We start from the raw sequence: 17,928 nt of genomic DNA on the forward strand, positions 1-17,928 counted from the left end.
CCTTCACCAAAATATGAGTCCCTTCCCAGAGGACAAGCATTTCTACCCCTCATTTTCCCTTAATAGAGTCTTGGCCAACCACGCTTGGGCATCTTCAGTCACTTGGATATCTAGTCAAACTTTATGGTGTGCCACATATTACTGATGCATTTGTTATCATTTTATCCTAGCTTGTAAAATTTAACTCAAGGTTCTTACAAAGTGGATTCATTGTCTAAAAAAAGCAGATTTTTTAAGGTGTTACCTGCATGACATTAACGTGTTCCACATGGAGGGTCCCTTTGGGTTTGCTTTGCACTAGACCTGACGTCACCTCTGAAGTTTCCAAACTGGGAGGAGCAAACTGGCAAGTGCCAGCCTTTGCTTCTTTTTCCCATTTTCACTAGTGGCAATAGTGAGATAGCCTGGTCCAAAGACCCTTTGGTTTTTCCTTTAGATGGAATCCCCTCACTGATCTCCAAGTCCCTTTAGACTTTGCAGTCTCTTCACTGGCCAATCAACGGAATGAAGGGACGGAAAGACAGGAGAAGAGCCAAGTTGATGATACCTCAATAGCAATGCTTGGGGAAGACGAGCCAGACTGTGAGGACGTGTCCGTCCAGCCTGTTCATTCAAAAACATGAAAATGGTGGAGTCATCCCTTTGGAGGCCAAATCGTATTTGATAATTATAGCAACATTTATAATCCTATCAGGTAGTACACTAATCCATAGCACCTGCTTTTAATTTAGCTTTAGAGATTTACTTTATATGCTCCTTTCATTTGTTTTCTCATTAGTTCTGACTTTCTTACTCAGTTTTAACCCTTTCCCCATATGATTGGCTATTGCCATGGTAACACAGTGAACATATGCTGGGGGTTAATAAGGCCATAGGTTCATCTCCCAATAGACTACAATCAAGAGCTAGAAGCCTACTGACACAGAATATAGAAAATATCCAATTAGAAAATGTATTACTTATTTATTCATACAGAAGATGCTATAGAGCACCGAGCAAGGGGTACTTAATACTAATAGACCAGGAAACTTAAGGAAAAATCCATTTAGAAAAGAGTTGTTTAAGCTTAATACTAAGAAGTACTCAAGAATAATTCACCCAGATAAGCGGAAAGAGGACTTTGCTGGTAGAGTTAACAGCATGTGCTCAGACTCGCAGATATGGAAGAGAGAGCATTTTCTGAGAACCGAAAAATTCCAAGTGACTAACATTCTGGGTTCTTCTCTTTGAAAAGGCATGCATCTAAGAAAATACTGTTCTTTCAGACCTAATCGATGTGTATCAACTTTCTAATCTTCCTAGGCTGTTCTTGTGCCACCGAGAGAGGTCCAATCTTCAAACCTTCCACGATTCCTTCCCCTTCAGTGGGCTTGGGAGTGGCTTCTGCATCCGGATTACTCCGAGTGTGGGTTGTCTCAAGTTAAGTCAAAGACTTCCCACCATAAGTTTGCAAATTGGCTTAAAAGCCATCACCCCATTGGTCTCACATGAAATATATTGCATCAACAGATGTTGTGTTCTCTCTATTTCCCCAAGAGTTAAAAATTATAAGTATATTATGGAGGGGAGAGAGTTGAGGGAAGGGGGAGGGAAAAAGGAAAATGGGGAGCTGATTCCAAGAACCCAAGCAGAAAGCCAATTTTGAGAATGACGAGAGCAACGAATGTGTAAGTGTGCTTTACACAACTGATGTATGTATGCATTGTGATAAGAGTTGTATGAGCACCAATAAAATGATTTTTAAAATTATAAGTATATTTACTGATAAGAAGATGGTCATTGATGTATCTTATATCCCCTTTTGAATCTGAGAAGGAAGTAATATCAATCTACAAAAGGTTTCATTGTCTCAACAAGTTTAATAAAAAAAAACACGAGAACAGCACAAAGCAGGCAAAAACATAATGTTCCCAAACATTTGGACTGGAATGGCCTAACTATACTCTGGCAATTCTGAAATCATGAGGGGCCCATTTGACTATGGACCCGTTGGATTCTGGAGCCAGGCTGCCTGAGTTCAAATGGCAGCCCTGCCAGTGAGTGGAACATTCGCCAAGTCATACAACCTGCTCATGTCTAAGCTAAAGACGATGAAGCACTTCCTCCTAATTGTTATAAATGCAGCTTGATTACAGATAAGGAATGTGAAAACAAGAGAGAAACCGTCATGAAAGGCAGGGGACCATTGATTGTCTAACACGAGTAGGAGGAACCCCACTCTTGCGCTCAGGTTGGGGCCTATAATAGAAAACAGTCTGACTTCACTGGACTTCGAGTTTTTGTCAGTCACCTGGCTCTGGATGAAAAAGTGGACAGCGATGGATTTAACCGAATCTTGTTTCTCATTCTCGCTGAAAAGAACCAAAAACGTGGCCCCTACATCCCTGTAGGCTCCATTGTCTTGCAGATATTTCAGACTCCAATATGTTAGCCATTAAGAAGGCGTCACCCTGCACGATGACACCATCCCTGGGATAGAGCCATAGATAATAATACAATTGCCAACTTTCCCTGGCAAAGCCATATGGCCAGGAAGACAACGGTACCAAAAAAAAAAGAAAGAAAAAGTTTGTGGCAGCAGAGGGAGAACAAATAACAAAGGAGAGAAATACGCTCAATACCGACTGGAAGATAGTAATAAACAGCTGGGAACGTGATAAACAGCTATGGCCTGGATGGAGAGGAGGACTCAGGGTGATGCTTCTGCCAGAATCCAGCATGGGCTCAGCTACCTTCAAGTGTGAGTGCCACAATGTGAGAGCAGAAGCCAGAACTGATTACACTCGTTGGGCTGCTAAATGGCAGAAGCCACTGCCCCTGCCAAGGATAACAAAGGAGTATGCAAAATGGCGGGGGGGGGAGGGGTGGGTGAGGGGTGTTGGTGATCTTGTAGGAAAGAGCAGGATAAAACTGGCTGGGAAACACATCCAAAGACTCCAGGGGAGAACAAATTAAAATACCGAAAACACAGGAGACACTTGGAAAGTCGTGCTGGTTGGAAGAGGGCAGATGATCAGTTCATTGGCTCTAAGTTTATTCCATGAGCCTTCAAGGGTGACAAGGAGCTGGAGGTGAATGAGGGCAATCTGTCTGCTGATTAGCAAGCTGTGCCTAACAGAGGTGGGTGAGATCATTGCCTGCATGCTGCCACTGGATACTTTTACAAATTCTGAAAGCTAGCAGGACACCACATTGAGTTGGGGCGGGGGGTAGTGACCACAGAGTACTTTGCACCTCTCCGTGTCCCTTCTTGAGGAGAACTGGGCTCCACAGTAGTTTCAATGGCAGACTTCTAAGAAATAGATCACAAGACCTTTCTTTGGAAACACCACTGAGTGGACTCAAAGCTCCCACCTTTCTTTAGCAGCCAAAGGTGTTGTTAACCCATGACCTTCATATTCCATTTCACTATCAGTAAAGAGGTAAAATCTGGACATAATGGCTGATGTAAATAATTACTGCAATTGCTTATGTACTTATCATTTGAGTGACTCGAAGTAAATTATAAGGTTGAACTGTAGGAAATGCCAACACTGTAACATTTTTATCTGCAATAAAAGCACTTTTACATGCTCAGCTTGATAGATACAGGTGTGGGTAAGCTGTGAGTTATTTAGTGACAGTAGAGAGCTCTGCCACAAATTTTAACTGAAATCTACCCAGGATCTTCCTTCCTTCCTCCTCCCAAAGGCGGGTGGTTCCTTATGATCAAACAAAGATAAATTTGGCCTGGGACTGATTTATAGCTGACTTCTGTTTCTCCCAGTTTTTGTAGTTGTTTTTCCTGTTAACACTATTTTAAAGGCTGGCTACTGTTGAGTAGATACCGATTCATAGAAACCCCATCTGCGTCTAAGTAGAGTTGCTCGCTGTGTGGTTTTCAATAGCTCACGTTTCAAAAGCAGATCTCCCAGCCCTTTCTGCAAGGTACCCCCTGGATGAATGCAAGCATCCACCTTTCACCACCCAGGCTCTCTCTGATATTTCATAGGCACTCTTCTTCCTCACCTCACAGCCCTCATTAGAGGTACACACTCCTCTTTCTGTGGGTTTTCAGACGGGGTCCTGGGCCTCTACCAGAGTAATTCCAGCCTGTGCCCCAGAGGGACAGGTCTTCGTTCTATGCACATATCCCTGGAACAACAGCTACTTAACAGGGAGTCGCAGCATACCCCCTTTTTCCCCAAAATCATCCTCACTCTCATTAGATATGATTTCCTCTCATTGGATTAAGTATGACCTCTGGAAAGCATTCCCTTTCGGCCAGCAAAGACGCCTTCCCCTCACATATCTACTATCGCCTTGCCATGGTATGCAGATGACATAACCTGGCTGGCTGAAAGTGAAAGAGGACTTGAAGCACTTGCTGAAGAAGATCAAGATGTTCAGCCTTCGGTGTGGATTACAACTCAATGTCAGGAAACCCAAATGCCCCCAACTGGGCCAATAGGTAGCATCAAGGTAAACGAAGAAAAGGTTGAAGTTGTCAAAGATTTTGTTTTGTTTGGATCCACAAATAATGGTCGTGGAAGTTGCAGTCAAGAGATCAAACACCACATTGCATCAGGTAAGTCTGCTGCGAAGACCTGAGAGGATTGGAAAGCAAAGATGTTACTTTGAAGACTAAGGTGAACCTGACCCAAGCCGAGGTGTTCCCCACTGCACCGGCTGCATGGAAGCTGGACAATGACTATGGGAGACCATCGAAGAATCCGTGCCTTCGAAGGGCGGTGCTGGAGGAGAAGGAGGAAAGCTCCGTGGACTGCTAAACGGACAGACAAATCCGCCTTGGAAGAAGTACAGCCAGGGTTCTCCTTAGAGGCAAGGAGGGCCAGGCTGCATCTCACGGGCTTCGGACATGCCACCAGGAGAGACAGGTGGTCCCTGAAAGAGGAGATCATGGTTGGTAGAGTAGAAGATTGGGGGAATGAGGACGGTCCTGGACAAGGGGGCTTGACACCGTGGCTCAAAGGACCTACACAAAAGAACAACTGGGAGGATGGTGCAGGACCAGGCAGTGTTCCCTTCTGTTGTACGTAGGGTGGTGATGAGTCGGAACCAACTCGACGGCACCTAACAACAATAACAAGCATCCTGTGTTGGCCGGCAAATGTACCTTCTCCTCACATATCTGCTCTTCATGAATTGAAGAATTTCCCCCCAAAATAAGTGTCAGCTTGGCTGGGCCATGATTCTCAGTGGCTTTGCAGTTACATCATCATGCCACCATGCCCTGTTGTGTGATCTGATGGGATCAGCCAGTCAATTAAAAACCGATTAGGATGACATGCATTATGTTCACTTATGTGACAGTCCCCATTTGATGCCAGGGACGGTTCCCTGGCATGTGGCCTGCATCACTTTTTTTTTTTCTTAAAAGAGATAAAAGGAGGCAAAGTAAGTGGAGCAGGGGAGAGCTCAGGCCCACTTTTTAAAAATGAGTTTGGGGTAGAAGGTATCCTTTATCCCTAGGGTCCCCATGTGGAAAACCTCCAAGACCCATTTGGAACACGACATTTAAAGACCCTCGAGGTACACCAGGCCAAAGGATGCTGGAAGGAAAAAAGCACCTTCCTCCTTAACCACGAGTCAGCAGAGGAAGCCATCTCCTCGACCTGGCCCCTGACTACACTGGAACCTCTCGCCTCTAGTCTAAGAATACATGTCTGATTGTTAAAACCATCCAATCGTGGTATTTCTGCTCCAGCAGCCCTCGATAAGCCAAACTCCCATTGTCTGACATTTGCTATGTATGATCGTAGTCAAAAATCTGCTCTTCCACTCCTTTGTACATCAGCAACATACGACTAGCAATAATGAATGCCAAGACGGAGGGCAAGGGTGATGCTGACTGTGGCAGCTAAGGTATGCATCAGCTTGGCTGAGCCATAATCCTCAGAGATGGGGCGGTTACATGAAGTCATGCTCCATTTGAGCATCTGATGTTATCATCCTCCATTTCCAGGTAGACGAGTGACAAGAAGGTGTACACAAATCCGTGTAACACAGTCAATAGCTCGGATTTTGGATCAGTGCCCCCGAAACACTATATAATGGGATCTTGAGACCACAAAAAACTGCTGCCAGCCACATTCCCAGAAAAGGGTAATAGGGCCTATGAACACGCTGAGAATGAGTGCAGACTCAAATTTCCCCTAGTACTTTTTTTCATGATAACCCTATTCTTATTTTTTAAATTGTGTGTGTGTGTGTTTGTGTTTTTGTGTTTGTGGAACGGGCTTCCCATTGGGGTAGTCACTCAAAAGACAGAATGTTACCTCTTGGTTCGCTATTGGATGAGCTTTCTCAGCCAAACCTCCTTCTGCCTTCACTCAACTTCTGGGGACCCCTTCTTTGCTAAAACTCGCAGACTCTGAAACATGCATGCATGTCCTCCACACCAAAGCTAAACTCCCTGTCACTGACTCAGAGAGGTCCCAGAGGACAGGGTAGCGCTCCTGCAGTGGGTTTCCGAGATGAGCAGAAAGCCTCGTCCTGAGCTCCTGCTCCAAGAAGCCAAGAACCACATACTTTTCCCCACTATCCAGAGTCTGCTATGGTGATTTGAAGGGGTTTGTGCCTAATGAAATTCTGCAGCAGCAATGCATCCCAGAAAGGAATCACATTTGCCCTTGGTCTTTCAAACTAAACCTTTTGTTGATTCACTCTCATTTCCTTATTTATTTTCCAAAACTAGCTCTCCCCAATTCCTTTATCTATTCATGCTTGGTTGAGGTAAGACAGTCTCACTCTATAGCTTCTGGCTTTTCATTTCTATAGCATGGCTGTACCCCGGCACTGGGGAGAAACCCCAAGAGCAGGAGCCTCAAAAGGCAGTGTCAGCCCTCAAGGAACTTAGAGTCTAGCAGGGCCAGCAGCCAGGAGCACTACCGTGAGAGAAACGTGAGCTCAAACAGAGGAGCTCAATTTTGTCCCTCCAGGAATGGGATGATGCTGCTGTCCCCACCTGGTAGGGGACATTTCCCAGGGACAAGCCTGGATGGTGTGCTCTCGAGTGAGGCCTGATGAAAGACGAACATATATTGACATCACCCCAAACCAGATTTGGGCCACACAACTTCTGAGGATGTGTAAATTGGGGCCACTGAGAAACACAATCGATTTCCCATTGTAGAGTCAATGTCTGAAAGTAAAGTCTGTAAAGATGTCTACTCTGAAATGTCCTGTTACCGGCTGCTCTTCCTCAACAGGCCCGCACTCATCCATACACGCATGGACACAGAGACACGGTCACACGCACATACACATACCCACATATACAAACACATTCCCAATGAAGACTTCTAGCGGAGGATGCAACGACATGGAAATGGATGGTAGCAGCGTGCTAGTCAAGAAAGGCCCTCCTACTGAAGCGGGGGGATCGTATGTCCTATAGACACAGCGAATGCCGTGTCAGGCTGTGGGGGCTGGAAGACAGGATCAGTGCCTCCCTTCGGAGCTCAGAATCAATGCTGAGAAGCACAAAAGGACCAACCCACTGAAGACCAAGACGCCCACTGTATAGTTGACGAAGGCATGGAGATAAGAAAGCTGCTGCCACTCTCTGCTGAGCTAATCACCCAAAGGAAATAGAAGCAGGTCGGAAAGTTCCCGAAGAGTCCCTGGTTGCAGAATCGGCAACCAGGCCAGTCCCTCGTGGTCTGAGTAAGAGGACTGAGAAGGGGATGGGGCTAGAAGCCAGGGGGACTTCTCCATGGATATCTGTTTACCTGAAAACATGCATATGGGAGAAAAGTCTCCTAAGTCACAGCTCCCTCAAGTGTTCAGCTCTACGCTGAGGAGGACATTTCTGTCAGCTCGGTACCACGCCCTGATGGCACTGCGGGAAGAAGCTGACAGGCTCAAAGATGCGCACTAGGTATTTTAAGGGAGGTCACTGGGCAGCTGTGTCCTTCCCATCTTTCCTCACAGGCCACCCTTCCGGAGCCTCAGGGCCCTGGGGATGGATTGAGATCAACAAACCTGAACGTGTTTTGGTTTGAGGTTTGGCAAATTCTGCAACTCCAAAGTACTTCACAAATGTTTTGTGTTCTGCAAAACCGAAAAACATTGGCCAAGCACTTTTCCCTTAATTTTTAAGCCCATGTGTTTTTAAAGGAAATGTAATCCGTATGCTTTGGGTACATTTATATGCAACTCATCGAACCATGCCCCTCCGTATGAGTCACTGGATGTTTAAAATGCACTGGAATGATTTCACATTTGTGAAAACACTCTGTTAGGGTAAGAAGTGCAATAGAGTAGGCATGTTTGGAAAGTCGTAAGCTGGGTTCAGAACCCAGTTTGGTGGCATAGAACCACCAGATATATACCAACCACTGACCGTGTACATATTTGTGTATGTGTGTATGTACACACACACACACGGAGCCTTGATGGTGCTGTTGGGTAAGCATTGGGCTGTTAACCACAAGGTGTGAGGTACAAACCCAGCAGGTGCTCTGTGGGGGAAAGATGAGGCTGCCTGCTCCTATACAGATTTATGGTTTTAGAAACCCCACATAGGGTCACTATGAGTCAGAATCAACTCAAAGACAGTAGGGTTTGCTTTCAGCGTTTTGTTTCGGTGTGTGTGTATCTTCACACCCACATATCTTCACCCGTCAAATTTTCCCAACTGCAAAATAGTGATAATAATCTCTGCCTTCCACAGATCTGAGAGGCAGCTAGTGAAAAGTCCTGCGTAATTAACATCTAATTTCGAACTTTTAAGGAGCCCAGGTAGTACACCGGTTTAAATAATCCACAGTCAACCAAGCCATCGCTTTCAAACTCACTGGCTACAGGCTACTTCCATAAGTATTTACAGGCTTGGAAACTCTAAGGTCCAGTTCGGCTCTGCCCTGTAAGGTCAGCGTAACTCAGGATAGACTCCACAGCAAAGGGTTGGGTTTGGGTTTTCAAAGCTTTTAAAAGAGAGAACTATGAAGCATCTGTATTTAGGCAGACATGCTTATCTTCATAGAGCACTGCAGGTCTGCAGTGACCTCGGTGTGTCGTTAGTCAGCGAATTGCCCACGTGCCACAGGCGACTCTCTGCCAGGGTAGTTCAGCCTAAGTTCCTGTGCTCCAGAGAGCCCCTACCCTAATCAGTAGCTGCCAGTACCTCCTCCATGTTCCACAAATCCCCCTTACACACTGGCTGGTTTCTCCCCACTAGAACCAACTACCTTCCCATCTTGCAGGACCACCACCCTAGCAGGAAGACCATCCCTGGACTATCTATAAATGTGCTCCGATGCGCATTCAACCTCCTAACCTGATAGATTTTTCTTCTCAGCACTTATCAGTAAATGGCATATTTTAATAGTTGGCATATGGATTGCAAATGGCCCAAGCTCATCTGGATGGCTCTTTGCAAGGACAGGTGCCTACCGGTGGGACAGCACTCAGTGAGGGCTCAGGTTCAGCCTGAGAAAAACATAAACTCTGAAGGACCAGGACTCCACGGCGGAGAGACGGGGGGAAGCAAAAGAGAAAGACAATAATCTCTGTAGCGCCAAGAAGAAAATAAAATATTGGATGCTGCTAGGGTTACAGAAGGAAATTTTAGAAATATGTGTACATAGTTGAAAGCTAAAGTCAGTGGTGCGGAGCCTTGCTGACAAATCATTGCAGGCAGAACTTCTTAACTTTTGGTTGTGGATCCACTTGAAAAACTGAATAAAGTTTTAGAACTCTGGAGGGAAATGCGCACCTATTCAAGCACTGAAGTGCTAAGCAAGCCCACTGCCATCGAGTGGATTCTGACTCATAGTGATGCCATTGCAGTATTTATGAGAGTGGTGATGCCACCCCCTGGAAGTCTGGAACAATCCAGGAAAAAAAAACAACATCCTGACATGAGTCAAAGACAACTCATAGCGACCGTGTAAGGACAGAGTAGAACTGCCCCTGTGGGCTGCCAAGACTGAAAATCTTTACAGGAGAAACAAGTCTCATCTTTCGCCCATGGAGCAACTGCTGATTTCGAACTGCTGATCTTGCAATTAGCACCCTCATGCATAGCCAACTTTACCACCAGGACTCATCCTGGAATGATCCAAGGGGCCTGCAAAAGCAGGTATGGGCAACTGTATCCTGGATTATGCACTACAGTACAAATGTTTTCAACTGTCAGGAGAGCACCAAGTAAATGTATTTTTTCTGAAAAGGGGGCTGTAGGCCAAATAAGTTTGGGAACCTGTGCTATGCAGGTTTTCAAGATGATGAATCTTTATAGGAGTCAGCGGTCCCATCTTTCTCCCACGGAGTGGCTGATAGGTGTGAACTACCAACGGCAGCCCAATGTCTAACCCATCGAACCCCCTTCACCCATTCAGGAGCTCCAAGTTCAAACGCCCTGGCTGCACGTGGCTGACTGGCAGAAGCAGCCTACCTTGAATATGCTGTCCCAAAGAATCACATCAAGACAGGTCTAGAGACGATGAAAGGCCAAGTTCTCTCCCCTCCTTACCACTAACAGTCCTCGGTCAGCTCCAAGGGAGAGTCCTGAAGCTCTAGTGTGGCTTTACCACAGACTCGTGGCTTGGCCGAGAACATATTACTCCAATTTGTCATCTGTAACGTGGGAGTGTCAGTTTTACTTTACTCGGTAGATGTGGTCTTACAACATAATGAGGTAAATCAGTTTGTAGAAATCAAGATGTGCTATAAGTTTTCTAAAGAAACTCTATCACTCAAGTAGAAAAAAATGTTTTGGAAATGTTGATGGCAACATATGTACAAGTGTGCTTAATACTGTTATAAGATTGTTATAAGATTTGTAAGAGCTCCCCAATAAAATGATAAATTAAAAGGAACTATCATAAATGTTTTTGTAAGTGGAATGAGCACATCTGATTATTTTAGCATAAATTTGAATTCTAATAAAATTTTCTACATATTTCATGAAGTGAAGTTATATTTTTATATTTCAAATGTAAAACAAGCCAGCTTATCTAAAACATACTTGTAGAACGGTGAATGGATGCCATCTCTCTGAGCTAGCAGGGATCTTCTGACAACATGAGTAATTCATGATAAATGCCCCGAAAGCATTATAAATAACCTAACATTAGATTGAGTGTTGATCACAAGTTTATGTACAATGTAAGACACAAATATCACATTTGCTGATTCAGTGACTACTTCTATAAAATGAAAGCTTCTGATTGAAAAACTTTAGATATATTGGTTCCCTAGCAATTTTGGTTTTCACTTGTTTTTGTAAATAACAGATTTCCACTTTAATGTAGGAAAGGCACTACATTAGAAGGATCCAGAAAGAATTATCAGCCAGTAATGTACCACAGGCCCTAAGTCCATCTACAACAAGGACTACCAGTCCCACAAATTTCAACAATTCCTGAAAATTCCATGACTTGAAATAACAACTGAACCGTAACAACAATCATGAGTCACCACGAGAGGGTTTCATGGTGCGTTCTACAAACACTCTGTAGGAAAGCAGGAAGCAGCTAGTAGATTTTGTAGATATTTCCTAGGGGAAAAAATGATGAGTTTTGAAATAAAAGTTTTGTTTTTTAGAGTAATAATCCTCTGAAAACTTTTATATGTCCACAATCCCTTGTTTCCTAATAGTGAAAAATAAATGAGTTGTCTTTTGAGGTGCTAGAGATGCTACTCAGGAAAAAAAAATCTTTTAAGTCTATAGACTGTGTTCTCTCCCCCCCTAAAAAAAAAAAGAAAAGAATGTGTTCTCAGGAATTCATGACCAAGTGGGAACAAACGGCAGACTGGATGCCGTGATCATTTACGGAGTGCAGCTTCGGGAGGCGGCCTTTGACTCTTCAGTCCGCGGTCCATTGCTCTCTGTTGGAGTCGCAGATCACCACAGCGTGCAGGTGTGGCTTTATTTGGTTGTGTTTGCAAAAAGCAGAAATCAGGAGCAAGCACCCAATGAGGTTTGGGACAATAATGCCACACGGAAAAGAGCATCAGAGACTGTCTTTCCTAATGCTCCTTACCTGTTCCTTCCAGAATCTCTGAATCCTTTGGCAAATGGGTTTCGGTCAATTTTTAATCTGGTGATCTGAAAGCAAACCAAAAACATGAATTTTATTTATATTTAGGTCACTGGGTGGTGCACAGGATCTGTGCAGGACTACTAATATAAAGTTTGGCCGTCCTAACCCACTCGGAGGCAGTGTTCAAGAGAGGTCTGGTGGTCCGTTTTCTCTAAAAATTCCAGGCAAAAACACTCAGTTTTACTCTGAAAGACACGGGGTCACCCCGTGTCAGGCTAGATGCCTCCAGAGATGGTTTGTTAATTTCCTCGTTCACCTGTATGTTGGGTTTTGTATGTGTATATTACTGATTTATTTTTCAGTTATTCCTTAAAAAACAAAAACCACCCTGTTAATAATCACTGTTATTTTCATTTCCTTTAGTTTGACATTGAAATTGAAGCTTCATGGGAGACTCAGCCAGGCACAGAGATGCCTGACCCACACAGATCTTTAAACACCAAGGATGGTCCAGTCACTGACTGCATAGACTCATTTCTTTTCACTTTCCTGGTCTCAAAACCACACACACACCAACTGCCCTCTCATTGATTACAGCCCATTAAGCAATATTGTAGGGCAGAGTAGAAGTGCTCCTTAGGGCTTTCAAGACTGAAAATCTTTACCGGAGCGAACAGACTCATCTTTCTCCGTTGGAGCTATTTGATGGATTTGAACCTCTGACTTTAGGGTTAGCCATCTCATTCCTTGCCTTCAAGTGATGATAAATCGCTTGCCCAGACAAAGGCTACAGTGGGACCCTGGGGAACGATGGGGCTCTCTCATGCGTGCTATCAGTGAATCCCTTACCATAAGGAACATAAGGCCAACAATCTGCACATGGGAGGATCGTTGAAATGGCAACTGTCCTCCTACCTATACATCTACCGGCATTTAAAAAAATAATTTTTAGAAAAGCTTCATAAAGCAGCTAAAAAATTGATAAATAAGCACGTGCTGGTAGAAAAACTGACTGAATACGTGAATTATGAATCAAAGAGTGAATTAATTCTGTCGATTCAATCAGTGTGAAACCCTAGGGAGAATCAGATCACCAGACAATCTGTCTCACCTGAAAGATTCACATAATCTCCATTTCACTTGGCTGGGCCTTCCTTGCCACTAAGAATTGTTCACTGAAAAGCTTATGTAAAAGACCCACGAAGTAGCTAGACTTTCCCAGGGTTGTTCCTAAAGGAACATCTACAAACTCGTGACTAGATCCAGCACACCTCACCCAGGCTCCACAATTTACAAGCAACTCAAATGACACAACTAGGAAGCTTCATAAAACTGAGCATCCAGCTGTGCCATCTGGACTGGACAAGTCCTCAGCGGCCACCTGCTTGAACCTCCACTCAAGTGCCCCTCTGTGGCATCCTATCTTAGTCCCACCAAGCTTTACCTTAATTGTATCTAATACCCTTGTGCCTCCAGACTAGAACAAGCCTGACCAATAAATTCCATATGTGTGCTAGTGTTTCCGCTTTCAGCCTCGGTCATGGGAGGCATGTTGATACCTTTGTGTCTGAACCAGATGTTAATGACTCACTCCATGCAAGCAATCGAGACTGTGGGTACTAGGCAGGCCGGGGAAGGAAAGGCACGCTTGATGGAATGTAATTCTAGAAATACGGGAATCTCATTACTTAAGACTATCTTCATATTTCTGATAATTACAGAGCTTAGCTCAGGGACAGCTAATGTTGTTTCCTATATTGCAAATCTTTCCAAGAACCTCTTCCGTCTCACTTCCTCAGAGTGGAATTTCCAAAAGCCACAGTCTTTAAAAGTCTTTAAAATGCAATGTGAGATTCTGACAAACAGACTCTGGCTTGAAAGAGCCATGCTGGCTTCAAGGTTGTTTTTCTCGCAAGACATTCCTTGTCTCCAGAATGGCACACTAATAATGTAGCAACAGCAATTTTACATCTATTTTATAGACCAGAGCAGGAGCCTGAAGGTTTGGCTTTCTAGCGCCCAGTGTCTGCCTTGTGAATGCTGTATTGAGTTTAAAGAGTGTCACTGCTTTCTGTGTTTGACTGAAAGTCAGTTCTTTCTTCCTCCATAATCCGCAGCAATAAACCACACGCCATATTTTCTTTTCAAGTCCGGGTTATAATATTTTATTTTCTCTTTCAAGTGGGGTTAGCCTGTCCAACTCATTTATGATAGGGGTTGCTGATATATGACTGTGCTGCCACGTTTCGGGGGCCTCCCCAGACCACTATACCTATAATGACATCCTATATCACGGGCTTGAGAGAAATGGCTGAAAACTTGTTTCTCACAGCTTACTGGATCCCAAGCCAATGGGTCTTACATAAAAATACAATGGACAGATGCCACAGAATGTAAGGGGAAAATCCCCGCAGCTGTAAACTGGTTTGAAAGCACCCAATGCGAGGTGCAGAGCGCTTTATGCGAGGTGTGGTTGTGCCACCCATTATTCATGATCGTGTGTCCCCTGTGTGCACAGCGGTGCGACAGGCAGCACCGGAGACACCGAATGTGCATAGTCCACTTCTTCCCCTCGTGGGGCTTCCAATCTAGAAGACCAAAGCAAACGTCCACACTCATTGTTGGGATATAAAACAAAGCGTGATGAGGCTCACAACAAAGAAAATGCACAAGAACTTAGAAGAAATAACAATGCTCCGACTTCAAGGAATCCAAGGTGTTACGTGGCAGGTACCACAAGAACAAGGCCTTGGAGGACGTGTGGGATTTTAACAGATTTTTTTATTAATGTACAAAAGGCACAAAGGAACGAGGGAAGCATTTCGTAAGAAAGACCCAATGCTAAGCCAGAGCATCAAAGTGAGACAAAAGAAGAAGTCTATTCACGGAGCACTGAGGGGTCCACATTGGCCAGAGCACAGGGCCTGGGACAAGGAGCAGGGTGAAGCAGAGACTGGTTGAAAGCCCTCAAGCATGTTGATTAGCTTACAGGCAGAGAAAGGAGCCCTCTGGAGTCCATGGGGAAGCGGGCTTTGCTGCTCACTGGAAGATCAGTAGCTGGAATCTCTCAGCAGTGCTGTGGGGGCAAACCACATGGGGATCTGCTCACACAGGGGTTTCAGCCTTGAAGACTCTGGAGCAGTTCTACCCTGGTCACCAGGTGTCAACACTACGCTAGAACGGACGTCGTGGCCCACCGCAACAGAAGCAGAGGGAGACATCTTAGCTAAAAAAATCAAATTATGACTCCAGTTAAGATTCTGTGACAGCTACTCTGGCTATGTCTACAAATGCCAATGTCTACAAATACAAATGTACTGGGGACAATATTTTGGAGGGGTACACCGGTGTATTTTTAATCTCAATAATCTTTAGCTTCTTTCTTTTTTTAAAAAATAATTTTTATTGGGAGCTCTGACAGCTCGTATCATAATCCATACATCCATCCATTGTGTCAAGCACATTTGTACATTTGTTGCCATCATCATTTTCAAAACATTTTCTTTCTACTTGAGCCCTTGGTAGCAGCTCCTCATTTTTCCCTCCCCCACTCTCCCCCTCTCCCTCATGAACCCTTGATAATTTAGAAAAATTTTTTTTTCATGTCTTACACTGACCGCTGTCTCCCTTTACCTGCTTTTCTGTTGTTTGTCCTCCTGGGGGTTATGTGGTTTGTATGTCAATCATTGTGATCGGTTCCCGGTTTCTGCTCCCATCTTCCCCCTCCTCTGGTGGAATCGCTACTCTTATTATTGGTTCTGAGGGGTTTATCTGTCCTGGATTCCCTGTGTTGAGAGCTCTTATCTGTATCAGTGTAAGGTAGGCTTGGGATCATGATAGTGGTGGGGAGGATGCATTAAAGAAATAGGGGAAAGTTGTATGTTTCATCAGTGCTATACTGCACCCTGACTGGCTTGTCCCTTCCTTGGGACCCTTCTGTGAGGGGATGTCCAATTGCCTACAGATGGGCTTTCGGTCTCCACTCCGTACTCCCCCTCATTCACAATGATATAATCCTTCATTTCTAATAGGCCTAGGGTTTCCAGTAGCCTGGTAGTACAGAAGGGATGCAGTCGGCCTGGTAGTAGAGAAAGGGATGCAGTCAGACTGTTAGTACAGAAGGGATGCAAAGGAAGGCTTGGCCACAAGTCCTGCCACCCATGGAAAAAAAGGATATGAGGATAAAGTGGAAATGATGGGGGGAAATAAAGAACCCTCTCCTCCACCCCAATGGAGTATAAGAAAAGAGGGGGAGAGGGGAGGGAGGCAGTAGTTAGACTTACAACCCAGTTTAGACCAAAATGCTGACAGGGCAGGGCGTGGGCAAGGGAGGGCATAGGAAACTGGCAGTGTGAGCTCCCTATACACATGAGAGCTACACCAAGGTGAAAATGCCACCCGGTCTGATTAAGCAAAGAGAGACTTGAAGTAGCATCTCTGGCCTCCCAGGCTCTTTGATGAGAAGCAGGGAGCTCAGGCATCCTCATAGGTTTGGAAAGGACAGCTGGGTGGCCCTGACATAAAGATGCTACCGCCCAACCAGAAGCCAAACAGAGGAGAAAGATGAACCCGGCATGAGGCTGAACCAGCACAAATCAGCCGAGGCACAAGTCAGCGGGCTCCAGCATTCACATAGAGGTCCAAAGAGCAGCCCTGAGCAGATGCCCCATGGCAGAGGCCATAGCGGTGCAGAGAGCAGTGCAGGGACTCACACGCAGACCTAAGGCTCCATGTCCAGCCAGGGCGAAGGCTCCTAACCCTTTCACTCCCAGCCTGCACAAGTACCCAAGAGCCAGAGGCCATCTGGGTGGAGTGCAAAGGGGAAGAGATCCAATGAAAAGAAGCAGACACTAAGCATTTACCCAAATAACCTGAGGGAGGGATCCCAACCAAGCCAAACCCACTGCCGCCCCGGCACTTTTGACTCACAGCCACCCTTTATGACAGAGTAGAGCTGCCTCTTTGGGCTTCTGACGCTATGACTCTTCCCAGGAGCAGAAAACATCATCTTTCTTCCACAGAGCAGCTGCGGGTTCCAACGACTGGTCTTGTGGCCAGTAGCCCAATGTGTAACCCAGCTGGAGGACTACTAACCCAAAATAGAAGAAAAAAGTGTGCCTTCCCCCCTACCCTGCCCCAAGATAGGGGTCTGGGCTCTGTTAGAAAAATTAGCCCCCCAGGAGTGAGGGGTCTATGTATAGAAAAAGAGAAGAGAAAGGGTAGTGCAAATGGTTAATGGATTGACTCCCAGCCAAAGGGTGACAGCTTAAGGTCCCTCCGAGGTGACTCGGCAGAAAGGCCTGGTTACCTACTTCTGAAAGATCAGCCACTGGACACGTTTCGGAGCACAGTTCTGTTCTGACACCTACGGGTTCACTGTAAGTTGAAACCAACTCAACTGCCATTGATGTACGTACAAGGAGCACCAAAAAGGTCGTGGGAATTTTCATTGACGCTCCCTCACATGTGTTTATTTACTTACATGTCACATCTGAGCAGTTAATGCAGAACCTTACTCGGTAATTGTTTTTTATCAGTTGCCCTCAAATATGGCTGCCAATCTCCAACACCACCTCCTCCGTCCACACGATCGTTAACGTTGTTTTTCCTCCTCACCATTATTTCTTGACTCACCCACTCCAAATGAACTTCAGACTAATCTCCCTGCTTTCACTTTGTCCATTCGCTTCTCTAAAAAGTGTTCTTTGTTGACGTGTAATTGAATCAGCATGCCATTCTCCTCCCTGGCTATCACTGCATGTGGGGTTCCACCAAACTCTTCGTGGCACCTTGCAGAACCAGCCTGTCCTGCCTCCTTCGGCCAGGAGCCAATCTATCCCTACTCTTCTCTGTGGTCCAGAGAGTTCACCCAAATTGCACTGCTTCCACCGCTAGGCTGTGTCCATCTCCTTTCTGGTTCTGGGCCCTCATGCTT

General features: G+C 45.2%; 1 protein-coding gene across 1 annotated transcript in view; it reads right to left on the reverse strand.

Moving 5' to 3' along the window:
* The window catches only part of TBX15 (T-box transcription factor 15), a 119,896-nt gene that overhangs the window by 21,135 nt on the left and 80,833 nt on the right, over positions 1 to 17,928 (reverse strand). The window contains exon 6 of the mRNA XM_075560053.1: positions 11,994 to 12,058. Within this exon, the coding sequence (XP_075416168.1) occupies positions 11,994 to 12,058 (65 nt within the window). The remainder of the gene's footprint in view (positions 1 to 11,993; positions 12,059 to 17,928) is intronic.

This window comes from Tenrec ecaudatus, chromosome 1 (assembly GCF_050624435.1).
Source record: "Tenrec ecaudatus isolate mTenEca1 chromosome 1, mTenEca1.hap1, whole genome shotgun sequence".
Taxonomy (NCBI): Eukaryota; Metazoa; Chordata; class Mammalia; order Afrosoricida; family Tenrecidae; genus Tenrec; species Tenrec ecaudatus.